This window comes from Pelodiscus sinensis, chromosome 26, assembly GCF_049634645.1.
Source record: "Pelodiscus sinensis isolate JC-2024 chromosome 26, ASM4963464v1, whole genome shotgun sequence".
NCBI classification, from domain to species: Eukaryota; Metazoa; Chordata; order Testudines; family Trionychidae; genus Pelodiscus; species Pelodiscus sinensis.
In genome coordinates this window covers 4,020,384-4,040,977 of record NC_134736.1, presented here as the reverse complement: position 1 = coordinate 4,040,977, position 20,594 = coordinate 4,020,384, and the positions used below count along the sequence as shown (strand labels likewise).

Genomic DNA, 20,594 nt, shown 5'->3' with positions numbered 1-20,594 from the left:
TAACCGGTGCATGGCCGGGCCCATCACACCACCTCATGGTTGAGGTGTACTGCTCCAACGGCTCTCCCCATGGAGGTGGTTAACTGGTTAAACATATAGCTTAACCAGTTATATTTTAAATGCTATTTTACATCCTTATTACAGACCAGGGCCCCACTGCGCTGGTTATTGTGCTGATAGATACTCATAATCATCACAGAGTTTCCATTCTTGAAGAAGAGTTGTAACTGGCGGGTGAATCAAACAGGGCTTGGAGGAGATTTGGGGGTAGCATGTGTAACAGTACCTCAGGCATTTTTTTTCATATATCTGCACATGAGATTTGCAGACGGAGCGTATTTTATTAGTTAATGAAGACAAATTCAACAAATGCACCCCCGTTAAAAATGGACAAAGTAAATAGGTGTTTAGTAACCTACGTAAAATGAAATGGAGGCAGGAGGTCTCTGTACGGATCTTAGTGGACAGGTGCCACAAACCCACTATGTTGGTCACAAGGGCAGAAGCAGCAGGGACAGGATGGGCCATGAAGGGAACTATCGTCGGTCCTTAAATCTGATATTGTGGTGCTGCCACTAAAGCAGTCCCTCCAAGTCCAACACAAAGTACATAGGCTACAGTTCCCAGAGGGACACAGCCAAAGCACCTTCTAATACCACTAACTGCTCTTAAGTTCAATGAGTAATGTTTGTTTTACAGTTGACAGAAAGCTCTCTGAATAAAGTCCCAGGGTGCATGCATAAGCAAAGAACAAACAAACAAAGTCTTCGTTCACTGACCTGTTAGCATCTCTTTCCACTGCTTGAACTTCTAGAGACTCCAATAAGCTGAGAGCAATGACTGCCTGGAGGTCATCTTTGTTATCAGGTTTTAGATCAATTGCATCTGGAAATTGAAGTGGAGTTATCAGTTTTACGCTAGAAACATTACTAAAAAGAAATCCAAGAACCAAACAATGTTAAAGTTTTGCTTCATTAATGCATTAAATCTAAATGTAGAAATATCACAACTTTCTACTGAAAAATTAAATTAACTTTGTGTCCTTTTAGTTTAAAAACCAACCAAATATTCTGTAATCTAGAAGTGAGCTATTATGCACGCCACAATGCTATTTAAAGACAGGATTTCCTTGCCTCTTCATTAAGGTAAGCGGGTAAGAAGCAGTTTGGACTGGTCTAAGAAAAGGAAACTGAAAATGAAAGAGCCTTAAAGTTGCTAGTACCACAGTCTCACAGATTCCAAGGCCAGAAGGGACCATCACAGTCATCTAATCAGATCTCTGGCAGGCCACAGGACTCCCTCCACACCCACAAAATCCTAAATCATGTATTTTAGAAAACATCCCAGTCAATTTAAAAATGGTCAGCGATGGAGAATCCCCCACAATTCGTGCTAATAGTTCCAGTGCTCAATGCCCAGTGCTCCCTCTTCGGATTTTCCATCCGGGAGCAGAGTGAGTTTTGTCTTGTGCACTAATATTGAAGTCACGTGCGCTTGTTTGGATGTGCCACTGTGGCACCCAAGTTTTAAACCTCTCCCTTTTCCCCTCTGCTGCCATGTCTCTCATCCTCCCCTTGGCCCCTCTGCTCCCCCGGTGCCTGCTGCCCTCCCACCCCACCCCTCACTCTCCTCTGCTGTCCTGGCTCCTGCCCTTCTCACACCCCTCAGCTCTCCTCATCCTCCTTGTCCAGCCCTCCTCATCCCCTCTGACCCCTGCACCTGCCCTTCCACTCTGTGCCCACCCCTCCGCTAGCCTCCCTCCCCATCCCCTCTCCTAACACCTCCCTGTACCCACTTGCCCTGTGGTGCCCGTACCTCCACTCCACTCCTCTCCCCATGTCTGCTCTTCTGCTTCACCCCCAAAATCCCCCTGGAACCTGCACCTTCCCTTACCCCCTGCACCCTCCTGGTGCCTCTCCCTTCCCTCACTGCCCTCCTTGCCCTCTTCCTCCCTGGTGCCCATCCCCTCACCACGCTCTGCCCCAGTTCTCCTCACGCCCCCTGCACCCTCACCCAAGACTTTGTCCATCCCCTGCCTTCCTCATGCCCACCCCTCCTTTCAACCCCTCTTCTCCCAACACCCACTCCTCCCCCTCCTCTTCCTTCCTCCCATCCCTTCTCTCAACATCACTCTGTCCCCTCCCCTTTCCCACTGCCACTGCCACCTTCCCATTCCTCCCAACCCCCGCTCCTCCTGCCCTTTCCCCTTATTGTCTCCTCTTGGTCCCCTGGCATTTGTCTCTCCTCCACCCTTCCCCTTGAGTGCATTCCCCTTTCTTCTCCTGCCCTGACCCCTTCCTCTCCCCTCAGCCCCAGTCCCTTCCTCTCCTCACCCCCACCTTCCCCTTAGTTATTCCCCTGCCCCTTCCCTTAACTCCTGCCATCCTGACACCTGCACTTGCCGGGCGGGGCAGCATGGCGGGCGGCTGTCCTGTGTGCGGGACTGAAGCCGGGGCCAAAGGGTAGTGTTTTAGATGCTGCTTGTAATTATTAGAATTGGGAGCACTGGCTGTTGGGAGTCTGGAAGCACAGGAAACAGTGGGGGAAGGAGGAGGAGATGAGCCAGGGCTGAGTAAGAGCTACAGAGGGGGCGGCAGCAGCTTTGTAAAGAGGTTTCACCTTTGGTAAATAAAGGCCTGTTGAAGTTTGTTAGTACCTTGCTTGCATGATACAACGCAAAGTGCTATTTTTTGTACTGCAGCTTCGGCCCCAGCAGCTGCGGCTCCAGCGGTGCCCAGGGGCAGGGCCACACAGCGGGCAGCTACCCCGTGTACTGGGACTGGAGTCGGGCCATGGTGCTATTTTCAGGACTGCGGCTCAGGCTCCAGCTCCGGCAGGTGCCACGTGGGCCTCATGGTGGCTGCCCAGCTACTCCTGTGGGGAGGCAGTCACCTGCCATGCAGCTCTGTCCCTGGGAGCAGCTGGGGCCGCACTGAGCAGCTCTGCTGAGGGGGTGTGTGGGACTGAAATTCTTGGCGCACGCCTGTGCAGGTGCACACCTTACAGGGAACCCTGTTAATGACCCTCACTGTTAAAACTGTATGCCTATTTCCAGTCTAGCTTCAACTTCCAGTCAGAAAGGTGAAACATGATTCACTAAGACAGACTGAATAACCCATTATTTAATATTTGTTTCCCAATTAAGTACTTTTTTACTGTAATCTTTCCTTAACCTTTCTCTCCGCGAAGGTAAACAAATTAATCTCCTGGAGTCTATAACTCTAAGGCATGCTTTCTAACACTTTCATCATTCTTATGGTTCTTCTCTGATCCCTCTCCAATTTATCAACATCCTTTCTTAACGATGTGCGCCACAACCTGACAGCTTTCCAAAAGCAGTTGCACCAGGTACAGAGGTAAAATAACCTCTCCATTCCTATTTGAAATTCTGTTGATGCATCCAAGGATTGCTTTAGCCTTACTAGTCACACCGTCATGTTGGAAGTTGACATGCAGCTGATTATCCAACAGAACACCCAACTCTTTTTCAGACTCAATGCTTCTGTACACATAGCCTAAAAATCATTGTTCCAAGATGCATACATTTACATTTGGCTTTATCAAAGCAATATTGCTCTGTATTAATGTCCAGTGGTCTTCATTTTTTACCACTCCCCCAGTGTTAGTTACCAAAATGGCTTTAAGAAATAAAGGGGTTTAGTTTGTTAATGTTTTCTGCAAAGACCGGAGTCAAATTCAAGTCAGACACTATACCACTGGTCCTAAACCGAGTCTTAGGAATGCTCAGCCAATTACAAGCTCACTTTGTTTGCCACCTATTTGGGAATAAGAGAATGAAGTAGGCAGCAGTTTTGAAACAGATGGGCCTTAAACAACAGAATAAAATGTAATTGCTTGCCCTCCCCACTCCAGCTACTTGTGAATATGGTGTTTATTTTATAAACCTGTTTAGTGCATAACAGGCAGCTCAATTAGGGGACACAGTTTTTGCAGAATATTTGTCTTTCACATGATTAAAAGAAATTCATTCTAGTTACTGGCAAGTTTAGATTTATATACAAGTTTCCTTATATTTATACTTGGGTTATATTTTTTGTTTGTTTTCAAAGCATGTAATTGCTTTTAAAAACAATTCCCTGGTAATCAAACTCCTAGTTCACAGTAATTTGTCTGGGAGACTGTCATCTGGCCTATTGTCTATGCGCTCTAACTGTCAGTAGCATTACTCAGCCGTGCAGTAACACTAAACAGATTTAGCTGCTGAGCAGCGAGAACCTGTTGAAATGTGAAGTAAGCCCCACCCAGATGTTAAAAATACGTATTTGAGCTACAGATATGTGAAGCATGGATCCCCACCCCCACCAGATACTATATTCCCAACCAAGCTTCTTGCAAAATGCAGGTTTTGGCATTTGTTTCCAGGAAGAAACTGCAGTAAGCTATGTTTAGGGGGAAAATCAGTAGTTATTTCACAACAATTAACATCAGCAACACAGCTGTGAGTGTGGTAGCGATTGTGTAATATAAAATGCAGATGGGGCATAGGATATTTACCTAATGCCATCAAAGCCTGTCTATACCAGTTGCTCTAGGTAAAATGTTAAAAATCAACTAAGCCCTATTGACTATCAGTGGGCCTTGGTAGTGCCTGTGTAGCTCATTGTTACTCTAACATCAGTATCATTTATAGTACAGACATACTCACAGATACTTAGGACTAATATCCTACTGGTACTTGGAGCACTAGAGGCTAAAGTAAGTTCAAAAATTGTCAACATGTGAGTGAATGAAGAACTACTTCTCTAGTAGAACGAGAAACTGGATAGAAGTTCTTGTAACAAAAGAAACTGGTTGTTCCCAGGCTGCTAACAGGCATTTGTAGAAAGAAGTACATGTCTTAACAAGGATGCTCAGTTCTCTAAGCTAAGGCATAGCCTTAAGGTCACAAAAGGTGCTCAGTGCTGGGGGAGTGATCAGTGAAAAACATGAGCCTCCGGGAACAGCTGTTGCAAATGAAGTTTTCTTATCAGACAACCGATTTTAAAAATAAAAATAATGTCAGTCAGGCAAGTGGCCTGAATGCTGCTTATGGCACTACATTCCAGTCTTCGGTATAGTTGTTCCTTACCTGAAGAGTACTAGAAATGGATAAAAAACAGTGAGCTCCTTTTGGCTGAGTTACAAAGCCTTCCCCAGTGAGTGCTTTTTAGTCCCAATCCTGGCTAAAGCCCTTCAGAAACCAAACTATTCTAACCCTGTACAACAAGGCCACCTGTATTTTACGTGCTGACTGGTGGATGGCAGGACCTTACTTAGTGATTATTTTATTTCCTTCTTATCCTTATGTTGTCATCAGCAACCAGTATTTGCTAGTTCTACCATGAAACTCATGGTTCATGAAAGACAGGACATTTTGCCAATTACTTAAGAGGTGTTTACTTGACCTGGGAAAAAATGTCAGCTTAGTGCAATTACTCTCAGAAACACTGGTCATACAGAATCTGACCCCATGAGCCTGAAGAGAGCCACAGAAATAAAACCCCACTGAACACTCAAGAATCACTCTTAATATCATTCACCTGAAAACAAACAAGAGTTAAATAAGATTATAAATGAGAATCAGATTAAAATACGCAGTTAATGTCAAGGTAAGGATGACAATTACTGAACAATCTGTTACTGCTAGAATTACACGTGACTGTGCCATATCCAAATTCTAGATGAAAAAGTATGCTGTAAAGCAATGAACAAAGAAAAAAAATCTAAGAGTCTAGCACATATTTGTGCAAGACAAATGAACACTGTCTAATAAAGAGGTCCATTAAATTGAACCCATTTTGAGCAACATCATATCCTGTTAAACCTTCATATTCTTTAACCACTTCACTTAATTGACATTGGATTCAAATAGCAAGGACTCCCTGCCACCTGAGCTGTCTCTGGCCTATGCAACAGAAAGGGTGAAACAAAAAGGAGGAGCTATCAAGTGGACTTAGTTATTCCTTGTTGCCTTGCTATTGAAATTAAAAGTGACAGTTTGTCAGTTTGGTGAAAAGGGGCTAAGCGAGGCTTATATGGGGCACAGGCCTTATGCTAGCCCAGCAGGAATGTATTTCACCTCCAGTAATTCCTTATTAGTGGTAAACCCGTAGCACTTTCTGAGAAAGAGCGACCACAAGTGCACACAATATTCCAGATAAGAATAAACTACCTACTGGTGGGTAGCTCTTTGCCCACAGCACTCCCTTCACAGTCAGACGGTTCCACAGCAACGGCTTCCTGGCCTGGCTCGTTAACATGCTCCTCAGTAAGGAAGGTGACTGCATCTGTTAGGTCGCCATTAGCCGCCTAAGAGGAGAAAATGGGGAGGAGGGGAAGTAGGGAACGGAGGAGGAATTGCCAAGCATTACTCTAGATTCTTTTATATACATCTGAGTGAAAATAAACACCATCTACATGAAAGAGAACACGGTAACAGCAAGTCAGATTTCAGCCATGGGAAAAAACCGACTGCCAAGAAGTTAAAATTGTAAATCTGAAATTTCTCAGATGATAAATAGTTAGGATTCATCCTTTACCATAAGTATCCTTAAGTCAAACCTGTCTCCCTTAAAAGAGATTAGAACAGTCACAGGCTCTAATATCAGCACACACCTAACTGTAAGCACATGAGTAGCCCATAGATATGAGACTACTCATGTGCTTAAAGTTAGGCATGTGCTTAAGCATTTTCTTCAGCTGAGGCAATATTAATGAGCGTGAGCACTGTGTCCTCAAGAAGTGCGGTCCTCTGAACTGCTTTATAACTGTAAAGATACCTCTACACTGCAACACTATTTCAAAATTAGAGCTATTCCGAAACAACTTAGTTTGCATCTACACAGCAGGCAGGTATTTCAAAATAGTGTCAAAATACTGTCAAGCTGGAGGACTTCTTACTTTTGTGACCCTCACTGTACGAGGAATAAGGGGAGTTGGAGGAAGAGTGCTCTATTTCTAAATAAGTGCTGTGTAGACGCTCCCTATTTCGAAATAAGCTATTTTGAAATAAGATATGCAACTGACGGAGCCCAATTTGCGTAGCTTATTTAGAGTTAAGCCCTGCAGTGTAGACGCACACTAAGAGTAAGTAAAGGCACTACAAGAACCACATGCTAAAACACAGACAGTAGAGCCGGTTTCACAGGAGAAAGAACTTACAATAACTCGGGTAGGCCTATGACGATTTAGGGAACAAAGCAATGTTAAAATGTATTAGCAAAAAGCTCTCTCTCTCCCAAAACTCTGTAATCAATTAATTGTCTTGAATTAATCTAATATTTTACAATTCCCACTTGAAGAAACATCAAAGGGATGTTTTTGTTTGCTATTTGTTAATTTCCTACTTTTTAAAAAAAGGAAAGGTCTCCTCATGCACAATCAGCAGCAACAGCCACCTTCCATCTGACAGGCCTCAAGAGAAGGCCTATCTCCTATGGTTCCAGACTGGATAATATTAGTACTACACTACCTTCAATTCCCTCCCAATTTTCTGTTTCAATTTATAATGCACATTGTGATTTACAAATAGGGATCTTTCCAGAAGGGTGTTTCTTATTTTTTATTACTACTACCCAGTATTCTCTCTTATGCCTCTCTTTATAGCATCTGTTGTTGTGCTCCCAGTTCTGGAAAAATGATCACAAGTCTGAAAGCACAAACCACAAGTATGTGGTGGATGTTTCAGCTGTGTAGAATTGTGAAGACCATTTAGCTGAAGGAAAACATACTTTACACCACATTTTTATTTACTGTTATGCTTCAGAACATACATGAAAAAGCCCACTTAGGCCAAACATCAATGTTTCTCAGAAATGATTATAGCATCTCAGCATAAAACTCATAGTTGCAGGTTCTTCTAGCCTACTGCTGGAAAAGTATGGGAATTGCTCCTATTGTAGTTTGATCCAAAATTTAGAAGAATGGATATTCATCCAAAGAAGAGTTACTCTCTTTCAGCCATATGCTGTACTCTTATATCCACCCACGTCGGGGTTTCATGTATTTAAAACAACAAAAATTAGACAGGAGAAAACGTAATAGGTGACTTGGTCCATCCTCCTGTATACAAGATTGTGCCCTATAGCACATATTCTACTACTTTTGTCAAGTCCAGTTTCGAGCATTTAAAAATCAAGCAGTGTTCTAATATTTGCATATTACAAATGCCAAACAATTATTTGGAGTTCAAAATTTACAGAAAGCTCTTGAAATCTTATATACAGATTAAAGCTCGAACTAGCACAAGCAACAAGACAAAGTCAGCAGAGATTTCCACTCAACAGAGCAATGACGACACTCACAGCATCTCACAAAAAACATACTAACCTTCAGGGCTGCATGAAGAAAGGAGGAATCCTTAATTCCTGTGATTTCTCGCAAGCGGTTTAAGAGCATTTGCCAATTCTGTATTACAAAGGACAAAGAAAGCTCATGTAAGGAGGTGAATGAAAAAGACACGGAGCTTCTGCCACGCTTGTCAGGGGCTCACTTGTAATTCTGATTAACACAGTGACGCAAGACTGAACAATCTGAGATAACGACACTGTCAGACTTCAAGCTGAATAGTTTAGAATTCTTCCAATTTACTTTCAGACTAATATTAATTTTTGTCCGTATTTAAAAGAGCACTTTAAATGGCCTGAGGAGAAACGGTAAAAATACCAATAGTTACACTGGGGGGGAGGGGAGGCATCAGGGCCCCATGTAAATCAATCCTCTCAAAAGAGAAGCAGCATGTGCACTAGGACATATAAGGAGCCCAAGGAATTTATGTGGGTTTGGTGGGGGGCTATTTTAAGCCTTGTTACACATGCCACTTGTGTGTGTCACTTCTCACTTACAATAAGGGTGCCAGAGATATTCAGCACTGTGGACCTGGAAAATCCTCTTCCCCTCCTCCGACAAGAAGCGCTGAATTTTTGGGTAGCTGGCTGCTTGTTGGTTGAGTTACCATCCCCAAAATCTTTCAATATGGTGACTACAACCAGTCCCTGACCATGAGAAGCATTATTTTAGGTTTCAACTCTCTCTCTCTCTGGTTAAACATTAGGAATAAATTAGGTCACAAAAATAGAAATTGCACATCTATGACCCTATGCACGGTTCCTCAGGGCTTTATTCCTTATATTTACTGTGTCTGAGGTTTCTATGGGGATAACAGGGCAGTCTGGGATGTGGAGCTGTCAATATGGGAATGATATGCAGTTTCACAGTTCTTTTTCACTGCATTTGGATAGTGTATAGAATGTCTACTTTTCCAGGGCTTGGCCAAAACAGGGGCTTTAATGATAATGAGACTGATGAAGTTGAAACTGGATAAGATGGAGGTGATTCTGGCTGGTTGCAGAAGCAGCTCAAGAGCATGGTAGGGACAGTATATATGCTCTTTGTATGTTGGGAAGATAGACACTCTTTGTCAATTAAGTGTGCAACTGAGAGAAGCTCAAGGAGCAGCAAGGGATCAGAAGTTGCAGATGGCTTTGGTGGCCAGAAATCTTTTTTTCCAGCCTGCATTTGGTTTCAAGTTGAGATCGATTCTCACTGTTGAGAATCCTTTTCAGAGCAATCCAGGCCTATACAACATCCAGAATGGATTATTGGGAATAGGTAGAAAGGGCTGCCCTTGACCGCTAGAGCTGGTGCAGAAGCTGGCCTGCTAAAAGTTATTAACTCCAGGGCGCTCATTACACCTATTTTTTACAGATTGCACTGTGAGGTCCTATTTCCTTCAGAATGAGTAAAACAATATTAGTCAGGAGGAAAGGTCTGCATTTGGTCTGTCAGATCTGAAAGCTTAGGGTTCCCACAGCAGAATGGGGGAAAGACTCCTTTCAGTCTTACAAGTAGGCAAAAGCATTCATCCACTCCAAAATGCATGAGGATAACTGGACAAAGAATTTGTGGTCAATGGAGTAAGATAAGTATCTAAAATACATGCCTGAATGAGCATGGTTATATTTTTTTGGTCAATGTCAAACTTGAACTTCACCACACAGACACAAAGTGACATAATTATCAAAATTTGCACAAAGAGTAAGAAAATGCTGATTGATACTTTATGAGAGTTTGATTTACAGCTATTTTCTTTATATATTTTGACATATGTTGACAAAATGTGTTTTAACGGGTATAAAGCTTTATCTTTCTGACTCTCAATACCTAGTGTCATTAAATAACTATTGGTTTGGTGTCCCATAATTTCCTGTAACTGAAAATCAGAAAAAAAAATGAAAAAAAGTTTAAAATAATCAATATTACCCATAAAAAATTACCAAAAAAGTGAATTCTGCCAAGCCTAATGATAATCATCCACTACACATCTGAAACCTAATAAATGTTTCATAAGACCTAGTTACTTTGTATTAACTACCAGTTCTAGAATAAACACTGAAGCAAAGGACTGTCCTTTTGTAGCAACAGTCATCAGCTGTACTGTCTAAGCATCCCAAAGCTATGAATAACTTTAGAGACAGAAGTGAGCTGGGGGAGGGGGAGGTCAATTCTTCATGAAGAGTCAGAGCTCTTAATTATTCTAGTCCATGACAATTCTTCCTTCTTAAGAAACATTTCAGCTCAGCAGCCTTCCAGCTCTATCATTTGGTTTCTTTCAACTGGAATAAAAGAAAAACAACAAATGGTCTGGTAGCACTTTATAGACTAACAAAACATGTAGATGGTATCATGAGCTTTCGTGGGCACAGCCCACTTCTTAAGATGATTGGAGTTTTACCAGACCATTTGTTGGTTTTTTCTGTACAGACTAACTCGGCAACCCCCTGAAGCTTCTGGAATAAGAGAGTGAGATACACTTTTGTAATGCAACCATCAGGAGTGTAGGAAGGATATTAGCAGGGGCAGATGACAGTTTTGCGGGGCCCCGGGCAGCGTAATTCCGCGGGCCTCCCCTTTGCCACGGCGCATGCACAGCGGCGCCACCGCGCATGTGCGGGGCTTTCTGAATCGCGGGGCCCGGGGCGGGCGCCCCATTCGCCCTGCCCTATATCCGCCCCTGGATATTAGCACCCATAAAGAAATCCCCACGAACATTTGACATACTGGATGTTAACCAGGCTCTTTCGGAGCCCACCCTCAGTCCTATCCAGAAAGTTTAATCTCACCAACATGTGCAATTATTTCATCCTAAATCTACTGCTCTGTGATTCCACTGTAAGATTCTTCCCACTGTCTGATAAAAGTAAATCTACACATTCAGATCTAATTGGAATCATGTTTTCCTATGAGAATTAAGCAAGTCACCTTTGTTTCCAACCATCCATCGAAAGCACAAACAGCAATCATTCAAATGATGCTCTTTCACTGTGAAACATTATAAAATACAGAGAAACACCAATGTACAGAAGGCTTTAAAGAAATGGGTGAACCACAGTGCTTGCCCTGAAGAGCTCACAATCTTTATCCATTTCATAATCTACTATATATAAAAAGCTAAAATGACAAAAATAAAAAATTATTGAGAAAGCAACACTCTTACTGCTCACCCTCAAATATACATTTAGGTTAATTCTTGAATCTAAACTCTCCCCAACCCTGAAGCTAATCATGAGAGAAAAGAAACAGGAAATTCTTATGACTACCAGCAGTACAATGGGAAATTGCATGCTGATCAAATGCCAACATTCTGAGGATCAGGGTTGAATACTTTCACAAAAGCAAACCAATTATATCATGTTGCTAATTTTGCAGCCACACCAAGTTATAGTCCTGTTGATTAACTTTTGCTCAGCAGGGCATTTTGCAGGGGGAGGGAGGGGAGAACAAGGAGAGGACCAATTAGTTTTTTATGGTTCTTTGGGTGCTCTGTGAGGACACATTTTACTGCATTAGCATGTCAGTCATAAGACAAGGGTTTTAGCAACTGAAGGCTTCCTCTACACAACATATTTGAGAGGACTTGTGTTCATGGCAAACAAGCACTGGCAAGTGCCAACAAATCCACACTGGCGTATTTAACTGTCATATATATTAAACAGTTTAAAAATCACCACTCTATTCTGACTGTTTTGTGTTGTGCCACTTTGGAAACTTGACATTAGTAAATGAAACAATTATAATATATGGCAGCCCCAGGAACATGCTTGGCACATTGCAAGAAAGGGAGTCCCTGCCCAGAAGAACTTACAATATAAATTAAGTCTATAGCAACAGAAGAGGTCAATAAACAACACGTGGCTGACAGAGGGGAAGATGATGGTGTGGTCAACTAAGTAATATGGCTACTAACCCCCGCTGTTGACCTAAGCTACGTCACTTCAGCTACATAAGTAGCGTAGCTGAAGTTGACATACAGCCTCTCCCCGAGTTACGAACGAGTTACAGACCAAACATCTGGCCATAACTCCATTTGTTCGTAACTCGGACCCCATTGAGTTACATAGCGACCTCGCTGTGTGTAAGCACGGGTCACGTTCATAACTCGGGGACCGCCTTCACGAGCGCTCCATGGGAGCTCTGGTTGTAAATGCGAACGGTCGTAACACGACCATTCGCAACTCGGGGACCGTCTGTACTTACTGCAGTGTCTTGCAAGTGGGAAGGTCAGTGGGGGCTGATCTCCTGTCAATGCTAGCTACTCTTCTTGTCCTGGTGGAGTACCAGGCTCATCAGTTAACCATGTACATGTGTTCACTATTGCATCCCTAGTGTAGACAAGCCCTTGCAAGAGATGAGAGTCCTAGATTTGTTGTTTTAAAATGACTAGGGCATATAAACTACCTGAACTATTATGCTTTGAGGAGGGATTTAAAGCAGGAAAGGATAGAGGCAGGATACACTGGTTCCAGAAAGGAACTGCAAAAATAACAGTTTGCATGAAGCGGCCTGCATGGAAAAAGCACGCAAAATAGGTGGCCTTTACCCAATGCAGTTTTACTTCACATTTATCATTCTGGGAAAATAGATACTAAAAAGATTAAAAATGTACAGATAGATATTAACAACCTTTCCAGCACTTGTGCAGCAAGATCTTATGCAATCCAATACCTAGCTAGACTGAAGGATGAAAATAGCTGGCCACGGCTTTAATGTACATCCAGTCTCGTACAATTTTGACATTAGGACAGCATAAAAATGTACAATTAGAAACAAACAAAATCAATCACCTGTTTCCCCTGATTTCTCCAGTGTAGAACCCATAAGAGTTAGAATACACCACAGCAAAGAAGAGAGGAAAGGAACAGCTAAATTATCTAAACAATGTAGGTGCCCTGAACATCCTGTATTGGGCCCAATTTTTATGAATGTATTCTAGGCAAGTCCCTGGCCTTTCAAACTTAAATGAGATATGAAGTAAATCTATTCATGTTCTCTTCATGTTACAGATGTCTATGGACATACATACAGTTTTAATTAAGTCCTTTAAAGGCAAGCAGTACAATCTACATTCACAAAAAGACTTTAGAAGGTGAGTCCTGGTACATGGCACTGAAGTTAACGGTGGGTGTTTTAATAAAAGCAAGAGGTAAAATGAATTACTGGGGAGTTTTAAAGGCAGAAATAGTATCCACAGACTTCACAGATTCTAGGACCAGAAGGGGCCATTGTGATCATCAGTCTCCTGCATGACTTAGGCCAGAGAACTTGCCGAAAATAATTCCTGGATCAGATTTTATAAAAATATCCAATCTTGATTTAAACATTGCCAATGATGGAGACTCGACCACAATCCTTAATAAATAGTTCCAATAGTAAATTAATCAGTTAAAAATTTACACCTTATGTCCAGTCTAAGGCTTTGTTGAATTAAGATACACAACTCCAGCTATGTTAATTGCGTAGCTGGATTTGACAACCTTCAGCATTGTCTCTACAGCAGAAAGTCGACAGGAGCAAATGTTTCCATTAACTTTCCTTACTCCTCATGAATTGAGGCCTACCAGCTCTCAGTGTTTGATTTAGTGGGTCTTTACTAGACCCACTAAATCAAACTCTGGAAGATTGACTGCCGCAGCGTCAATCTTCCCAATAGTGAAGACATTCAATTTGTCTAGTTTCAACTTGGAGCAAATTTGAATGGATTATCCTTGAATGGATTATCTTATCTCTCACGCCATTTCCCCGCTGCCCTCTGCTTCCCCTGTCCGCCGCGGAGACGGTGCTGGGGGGAACTGGCTTTTAAGCCAACTACCCCCAGCACCGGCTCATGCTCCCCCCACTTGTTGCCTCTCCCTGATAGCAATAGCAAGGGGGAGAGGGAGGGACTAGTTGAATTCCTACTTGACTACCCGATAAGCATTTGCGTATTGGGTAGTCGACAAGTCACTTACATCCCTAGAATGAATGAACCATAAAGTTCAAACTCTTCCTCACATTACACATGTCCCTCCACATCAGCGCTGAGGCATATTAGCAGTGATGAGGGAAACTTACATTTTCACTACTTGCTCGGTATACCTACCATAAAATAATTCAGTCTTCTGCACAGTCAGTCAGCAACCTCACACTAAGCTTACTTTCCCCCAGGATAATTTTACTGCTCCCACCTTACAGATCCAATCATAGGTCTTTGTTCATCACAAGCCTGATCCAAAACCCACTGCATAAAAAAATGCCCATTAACACAAGTTGGAAACACTCTTTATCGTTATTACATTCTGGGGAGCAATTCAAGCCAGCGAGGTACTGTCACTTCCACCCAGCAACCCGGAGTGCCTCAGAATGCTTTGCTGCTGTAGCTCCCAACCTGGACTCTTCACGAACAGTGGCAGGCTGCACACTGAGTGTCTGTGTACAGCCATGGCCTTGGTCCAGCAACTCTTACCCAAGCAGTCTGTCAACAAACACCAAGCCACATGCTGCCTTTCAGCAGCCTTGGCTACTACTTGCAAGGTGACCTCAACAAACGCCCAGTCCTGGATTTCTCCCCCAACCCTTCAAAAAAAAAAAAAGTGTTCTGCATTGTCCAGGCCTCTCCTGGTATATTAGGCCTGTTAAAGAGATCAATATACAACAGTTTGCAAACTTAAATGAAGCTACCCAAACAGGGGAGGGATAGCTCAGTGGTTTGAGCATTGGCCTACTAAACCCAGGGCTGTGAGTGCAATCCTTGAGGGGACCATTTAGAGATCTGGGGCAAGTCTGTCAGGGATGGTATTTGGTCCTGCCATGAGGGCAGGGGCCTGGACTCAATGACCTCTCAAGGTTCCTCCCAGCTCTATGAGATAGGTATAGCTCCATATAATTCACAATTCTAGATTAAAGGGGAAAAATAAAACAAGTTTCCTTACTTACAAGGAGATAGGTTCTAAGTAAGTATTAGACACTAAAGTCAGAAATAGTTGCAAGAATCGCAGAATGCTAGAACTGGAAGGGACCTTGAGAGATCAAGTCCAGTCCCCTGCCCTCACGGCAGGATCAAGCCCAACCTAGATGTCTATCCAACCTACTCTTAAGTATCTTCAGTGATGGAGATTCCACATCCTCCCTAGGCAATTTATTCCAGTGTTTAACTACCCCGGACAGGTAGGAAGTTTTTTCCCTAATGTCCAACCTAAACATCCCTTGCTGCAATTTAAGCCCGTTGCTTCTTGTCCTATCATCAGAAGCCACAGAGGACAATTTCCTCCCTCCTCCTTGTAACACCCTTTTAGATACTTGAAAACCGCTATCATGTCCCTTCTCTGTCTTCTCTTTTCTAAACTAAACAAGCCCAGTTCTTTCAGTCTTCCCTCATAGGTCATGTTTTTTAGACCAGTGTTTCTCAACCAGTGGTACAAGTACCCTTAGGGGTACCTGAGAGGAGTCTGGGGGGGGGGGGGGGGGGGGTAATGTCAACACAACTGACATTTGGAGAAAACTGAATTTTTGTTTTAAGTTTTATAGCGCTTTATTATTTTTGTACTTTTTACACCCAAAAATTTCATCGCCAGCCCAGCTACGATTAAGTTGTTTAAACAAATGTGTTGCAATGGTAGAAAAAAAAATGTTGTGTCTGAAAACTGTAGGTATTGGGGGTACTTTTTTTTTTTTTTAAAGGGGTACTTTATAAAAAAAGGTTGAGAAACACTGTTCTAGACCTTTAATAATTTTTGTTGTTCTTCTCTGGACCATCTCTAATTTCTCCACAACTTTCTTGAAACATGGTGCCCAGAACTGGACACAATACTCCAACTGAGGCCTAATCAGCGCAGAGTAAACCGGAAGAATGACTTCTTGTGTCTTGCTCACAACACTCCTGGTAATGCATCCCAGAATCATGTTTGGGTTTTTTTTAACTCATATTTAGCTTGTGGTCCACTATAACCCCTAACTCCCTTTCAGCAGTACTCCTTCCTAGACAATCACTTCCCATTCTGTGTGTGTGAAACTGATTGTTCCTTCCTAAGTGGAATATTTGCATTTGTCCTTATTAAACTTCATCCTATACACTTCGGACCATTTCTCTAGTTTGGCCAGATCATTTTGAATGTTGACCCTATCTTCCAAAGCACTTGCAACCCCTCCCAGCTTCGTGGTATCTGCAAACTTAATAAATGTACTCTATGCCATCATCTAAATTGTTGATGAAAATATTGAACAGAACCAGTCCTAAAACAGACTCCTGAACAACCCCACTTGCTATGCCCTTCCAGCATGATTGAGAACTACTCTCTGAAAACAGTTATCCAGGCAGTTATGCACTCACCTTATAATAGCACCATCTAGGTTGTATTTCCCTAGTTTATTGATAACAAGGTCATGTGAGATTGTGTCAAATTCCTTGCTAAAGTCTAGGGCTATGTATACATTGGCCTGATCTTGTGCAAAAACTCTTCCAGAAGAGAACATCTACACTGGCATGTCCGTTTGCGCAAGAGATGTGCTTTTGCGCAAGAGCATCCATGCCAGTGTAGATGCTCTCTTGCGCAAGAAAGCTCTGATGGCCATTTTAACCATAGGGCTTTCTTGCGCAAGAAATTCATGTTGCCTGTTTACACTGGCCTCTTGCGCAAGAACAATTGCGCAAGAGGGCTTATTCCTGAGCAGGAGCATCAGAGTTCTTGCGCAAGAAGCACTGATTTCATACATTAGAACGTCAGTGTACTTGTGTAAGAACTCGCGGCCAGTGTAGACAGGCAGCAAGATCACGCCAATGTAGACACAGCCTAGGTATACCACGTCCACTGCCTTCTCTTATCCAGAAGACTTGTTAGCCTATCAAAGAAAGCTATCAGATTGATGTGACATGATTTATTCTTTACAAATCTATGCTGACTGTTACCTATGACCTTATTATCTTCCAGATGTTTGCAGATGAATTCCTTAATTACTTGCTTCATTATCTTCCCTAGCACAGAAGTTAAACTGACTGGTCTGTAGTTGCCTGGGTTGTTCTTATTTCCCTTTTTATAGATGGGCACTAGACTTGCCCTTTTCCAGTCTTCTGGAATCTCTCCCATGATTTTTCAGAGATGATAGCTAAAGGCTCAGATGCATCCTAGAATACTCAAGACGCTGATAGAGGAGGTATTTCATCAGGCCCTGGTAACTTGAAGACATTTAACTTTTCTAAGTAATTTTTAACTTGTTCTTTTTTCATTTTAACTTCTAAACCTACCCCATTTCCACTAGCATTCACTATGTTAGGCATCCTGTCACCATCCAGCTTCCTGGTGAAAACTGACACAAAAGTCATCAAGCACCTTTGCCATTTCAAAGGTTCCTGTTATTGTTTCTCCCTCTATACTGAGGGTACGTCTAGACTACATGCCTCTGTCGCCAGAGGCATGTAGATTAGGCTACCAGGCATAGGAAAATGAAGCGGCGATTTAAATAATCGCCGCTTCGTTTAAATTTACATGGCTGCCGCGCTGAGCCAATCAGCTGTTTGTCGGCTCAGCGCGGTAGTCTGGACGCGCGGGTGTCGACATCAAAGGTATGACACATGCCTTTGATGTTGACACCCATGCGTCCAGACTACCGCGCTGAGCTGACAAACAGCTGATCGACTCAGCGCGGCAGCCATGTAAATTTAAACGAAGCGGCGATTATTTAAATCGCCGCTTCATTTTCCTATGCCTGGTAGCCTAATCTACATGCCTCTGGCGACAGAGGCATGTAGTCTAGACGTACCCTGAGCAATGGGCCTACCCTGTCCTTTGACTTCCTCTTGCTTCTAATATATATGTAGAATATCTTCTTGTTACCCTTTATGTCTCTAGCTAGAACAAAATGCTTACTACTACTAAGCTTAACAAATTATACTTGGTTCAAGTTGAAGACCCTTACCATATGCTTCCAGCAACACTGCTGAGCAAATTAGCAGACCAACATCTGCTCCCAACATCCAAGGACTGTTTCTTTTGTGGTTTGGGTAGAAAGGAGAGAGATGGATAGGAAAAGATAAACTGGAGTGGTTTTGCCCCTCATCTTTACAGTTCAACCAACCTTTGAAAAGCATTTTCCTGAGGATTACTCCCTGAATACACTGTGAGTTTGCAATCAAGAAACCTGGTGATGAAAGATGTTCCCTAATGTTGTTTGCTAAGAGGCAAATCTGTCTGTTCATGTCCCTCTTTCTTGACAAAGAAGGGCCATTTGATAAATGACACCAGCTTTGTCCTCTGTCTCTGAGAAACAGGTTTACCCACTCCCCAAACTTTATGGTAAACACACATAGGTCATGAATTTAGCGTATATTTATAACTTTACTTATATTGTTGCCACATACATTTCACCAGGACATTACTGACCAACGAATTAACTAGCTCTCTAATGACACATTAAAAAGGTATATGGTGTACAAAAATTATTACAATTGTCCGTGGAGCGTGAATACAGGGGTGCTTTTCTGGCACAGTCACTCCCAAGCAAAAACAACGAGGTGCAACAGGACTCCTGTTTTTGTAGATACAGATTAACCCGGCTACCCCTCTGAGACATGGCTCTACGGCTACCCTTCTGAAACTTCCAAGCAAGATCTTCAGCAGACACTTGAAGCTCCATAGTCAAGGTGTTATGAAAGCGGTTTCCATTCTCTCTCAGATGCACAGGCATGGGGAAGAAAATGAAGACATCACAAAAGACTTCAGTTTGATCAGAATCAAGGAACATTCACACTTAGGTTTCAGGCACTGCCATCAAAAAGCTGAAGACAACTTTATTAATATCTCTGATCTGACAAGTCTTAAAATTCTTCCCATTTGATACTAGCTAGCTAACATCAACTGTTTTAAAATTACATGAAGTGTTAAGCCTCAAATACATGGATGTTACTGCAGCACAGTGATGGAAGAACATGACTAATGTTAGCATCTGTCCATATATAGCAAATCATCCCTTTATCATAGGAAACATCATTCCTCAAAGATGCTGCAAGTCTGCCAAAGAGATCTCTTCCCCTTCAAAAAATAAATTCATTACATCATGAAAAGCTGATAAAGTAAATGCCACAACATGGTTAACTTTGTAATAATACCTGTAAGCACGTAAGGCAAAGAAGTTTAACATGCACTAAATGGGTATACATTGCGCAAGTCCCAAATATTATATTATGAACCCTTTACTTTATTAATTTAAAAGTTGAGAAAGTATACAGCACAGGCTCAAGTTTTCTGGGATGACTGATTTTGAGCTGGCAGGGAACACTTTTTTCAGCTTAAATTCTGGAAAATAAGTGGAGAAAGTATTGAGCACAGGCTCAACTTTTCTGGGATGGCTCATTCTGAGCTGGCAGGGGTCACCTTTTTAGCTTAAATTCTGGAAAATAATAAGTACACTAAGGAACTACTGGGGCTCGTTAATATTTTGAGTGTGGAACAGATGTTGCCCAGGGACTAGCCTCCACCCCCCGCTTGCTTTAGGCCAGGGGCATGTCGATTTCAACACTCCCCTGAAAACCACCCTGGGGGATCCCTACCCAAGGGGCATGGAGCATCCCCCCCCCCGAAAGTGGCCACTGCCCCCCTAGGGAGGGCAACTAACCCAAGAGGGGGGGGCTGGCCAGGATCTGCCCCCAGGGACTCAGGGGGCAACGCTGCGTGTAACTGGTTGACCATGGGGGGGGGAGTGGGGGCGGGGTTCCCATGGGGGGGGAAGTGGGGGCGGGGTTCCCAGGGTCTCCCGCCGCCAGGTCTCTGCGGCAACCGGTGGCTGCTGGGGGGGGGGGGCAGAGCTGCAGGCCGGGCCGGGCCTGCCCCGGGAGCTGGGGCTCGGGGGGGGGGGGGCGGCCCCGCGGGCTCTCACCGTTCCCTGGCTCTCGGCGCCGCCCTCCGCCGCCCCGGCCTGGAGCTCCGCCGTCATCCCGGGCCCCGCGCGGCCGCCCCCACCGGCCGCGGGAAAACGCCGCGCGCGCCCGGCCCCGGCCGCGCGCTCCCCGCTCCCCCGAGGCTGGGCACGCGGCGCGCCCCCGCCAGTAACTGCCATCGGGTAGCCCCGCCCACGGATAGGCGCAGGCCCCTCCCCCCGACAGGCGCAGCCCCCTCTCTGCTCTGCAAGGGGATTCAAGGGTGCAGCCTCCCCCCCCCACAGCCTCTCACCCCCCCACCCCCACACACACAGCCCCTCACCCCCCACAGACTGCCCCCCCACACACAGCCCCTCACCCCCCCACAGCCTCTCACCCCCCCAGACTGCCCCCCCACACACAGCCCCTCACC

At 43.7% G+C, this 20,594-nt stretch overlaps 1 protein-coding gene across 15 annotated transcripts in view; it reads right to left on the bottom strand.

The window, feature by feature from the left end:
* USP28 (ubiquitin specific peptidase 28) overlaps positions 1–20,337 on the bottom strand; it is a 48,385-nt gene extending 28,048 nt beyond the window's left edge. For 10 of the 15 annotated variants that reach the window (XM_075909763.1, XM_075909768.1, XM_075909769.1 and 7 more), the window contains exons 1-4: positions 20,182–20,336; positions 8,329–8,406; positions 6,177–6,309; positions 780–885 (exon numbers count right to left, since the gene is read on the bottom strand). In XM_075909763.1, coding sequence (XP_075765878.1) covers positions 780–885; positions 6,177–6,309; positions 8,329–8,406; positions 20,182–20,238 — 374 coding nt within the window. In that variant the 5' untranslated portion in view covers positions 20,239–20,336. Of the gene's footprint in view, positions 1–779; positions 886–6,172; positions 6,310–8,328; positions 8,407–8,674; positions 8,711–20,181 lie in introns of those variants that run through there. The other 5 variants (XM_075909765.1, XM_075909771.1, XM_075909772.1 and 2 more) reach the window with 3 other exon arrangements.
* Between the last annotated feature and the right edge of the window lie 257 nt (positions 20,338–20,594).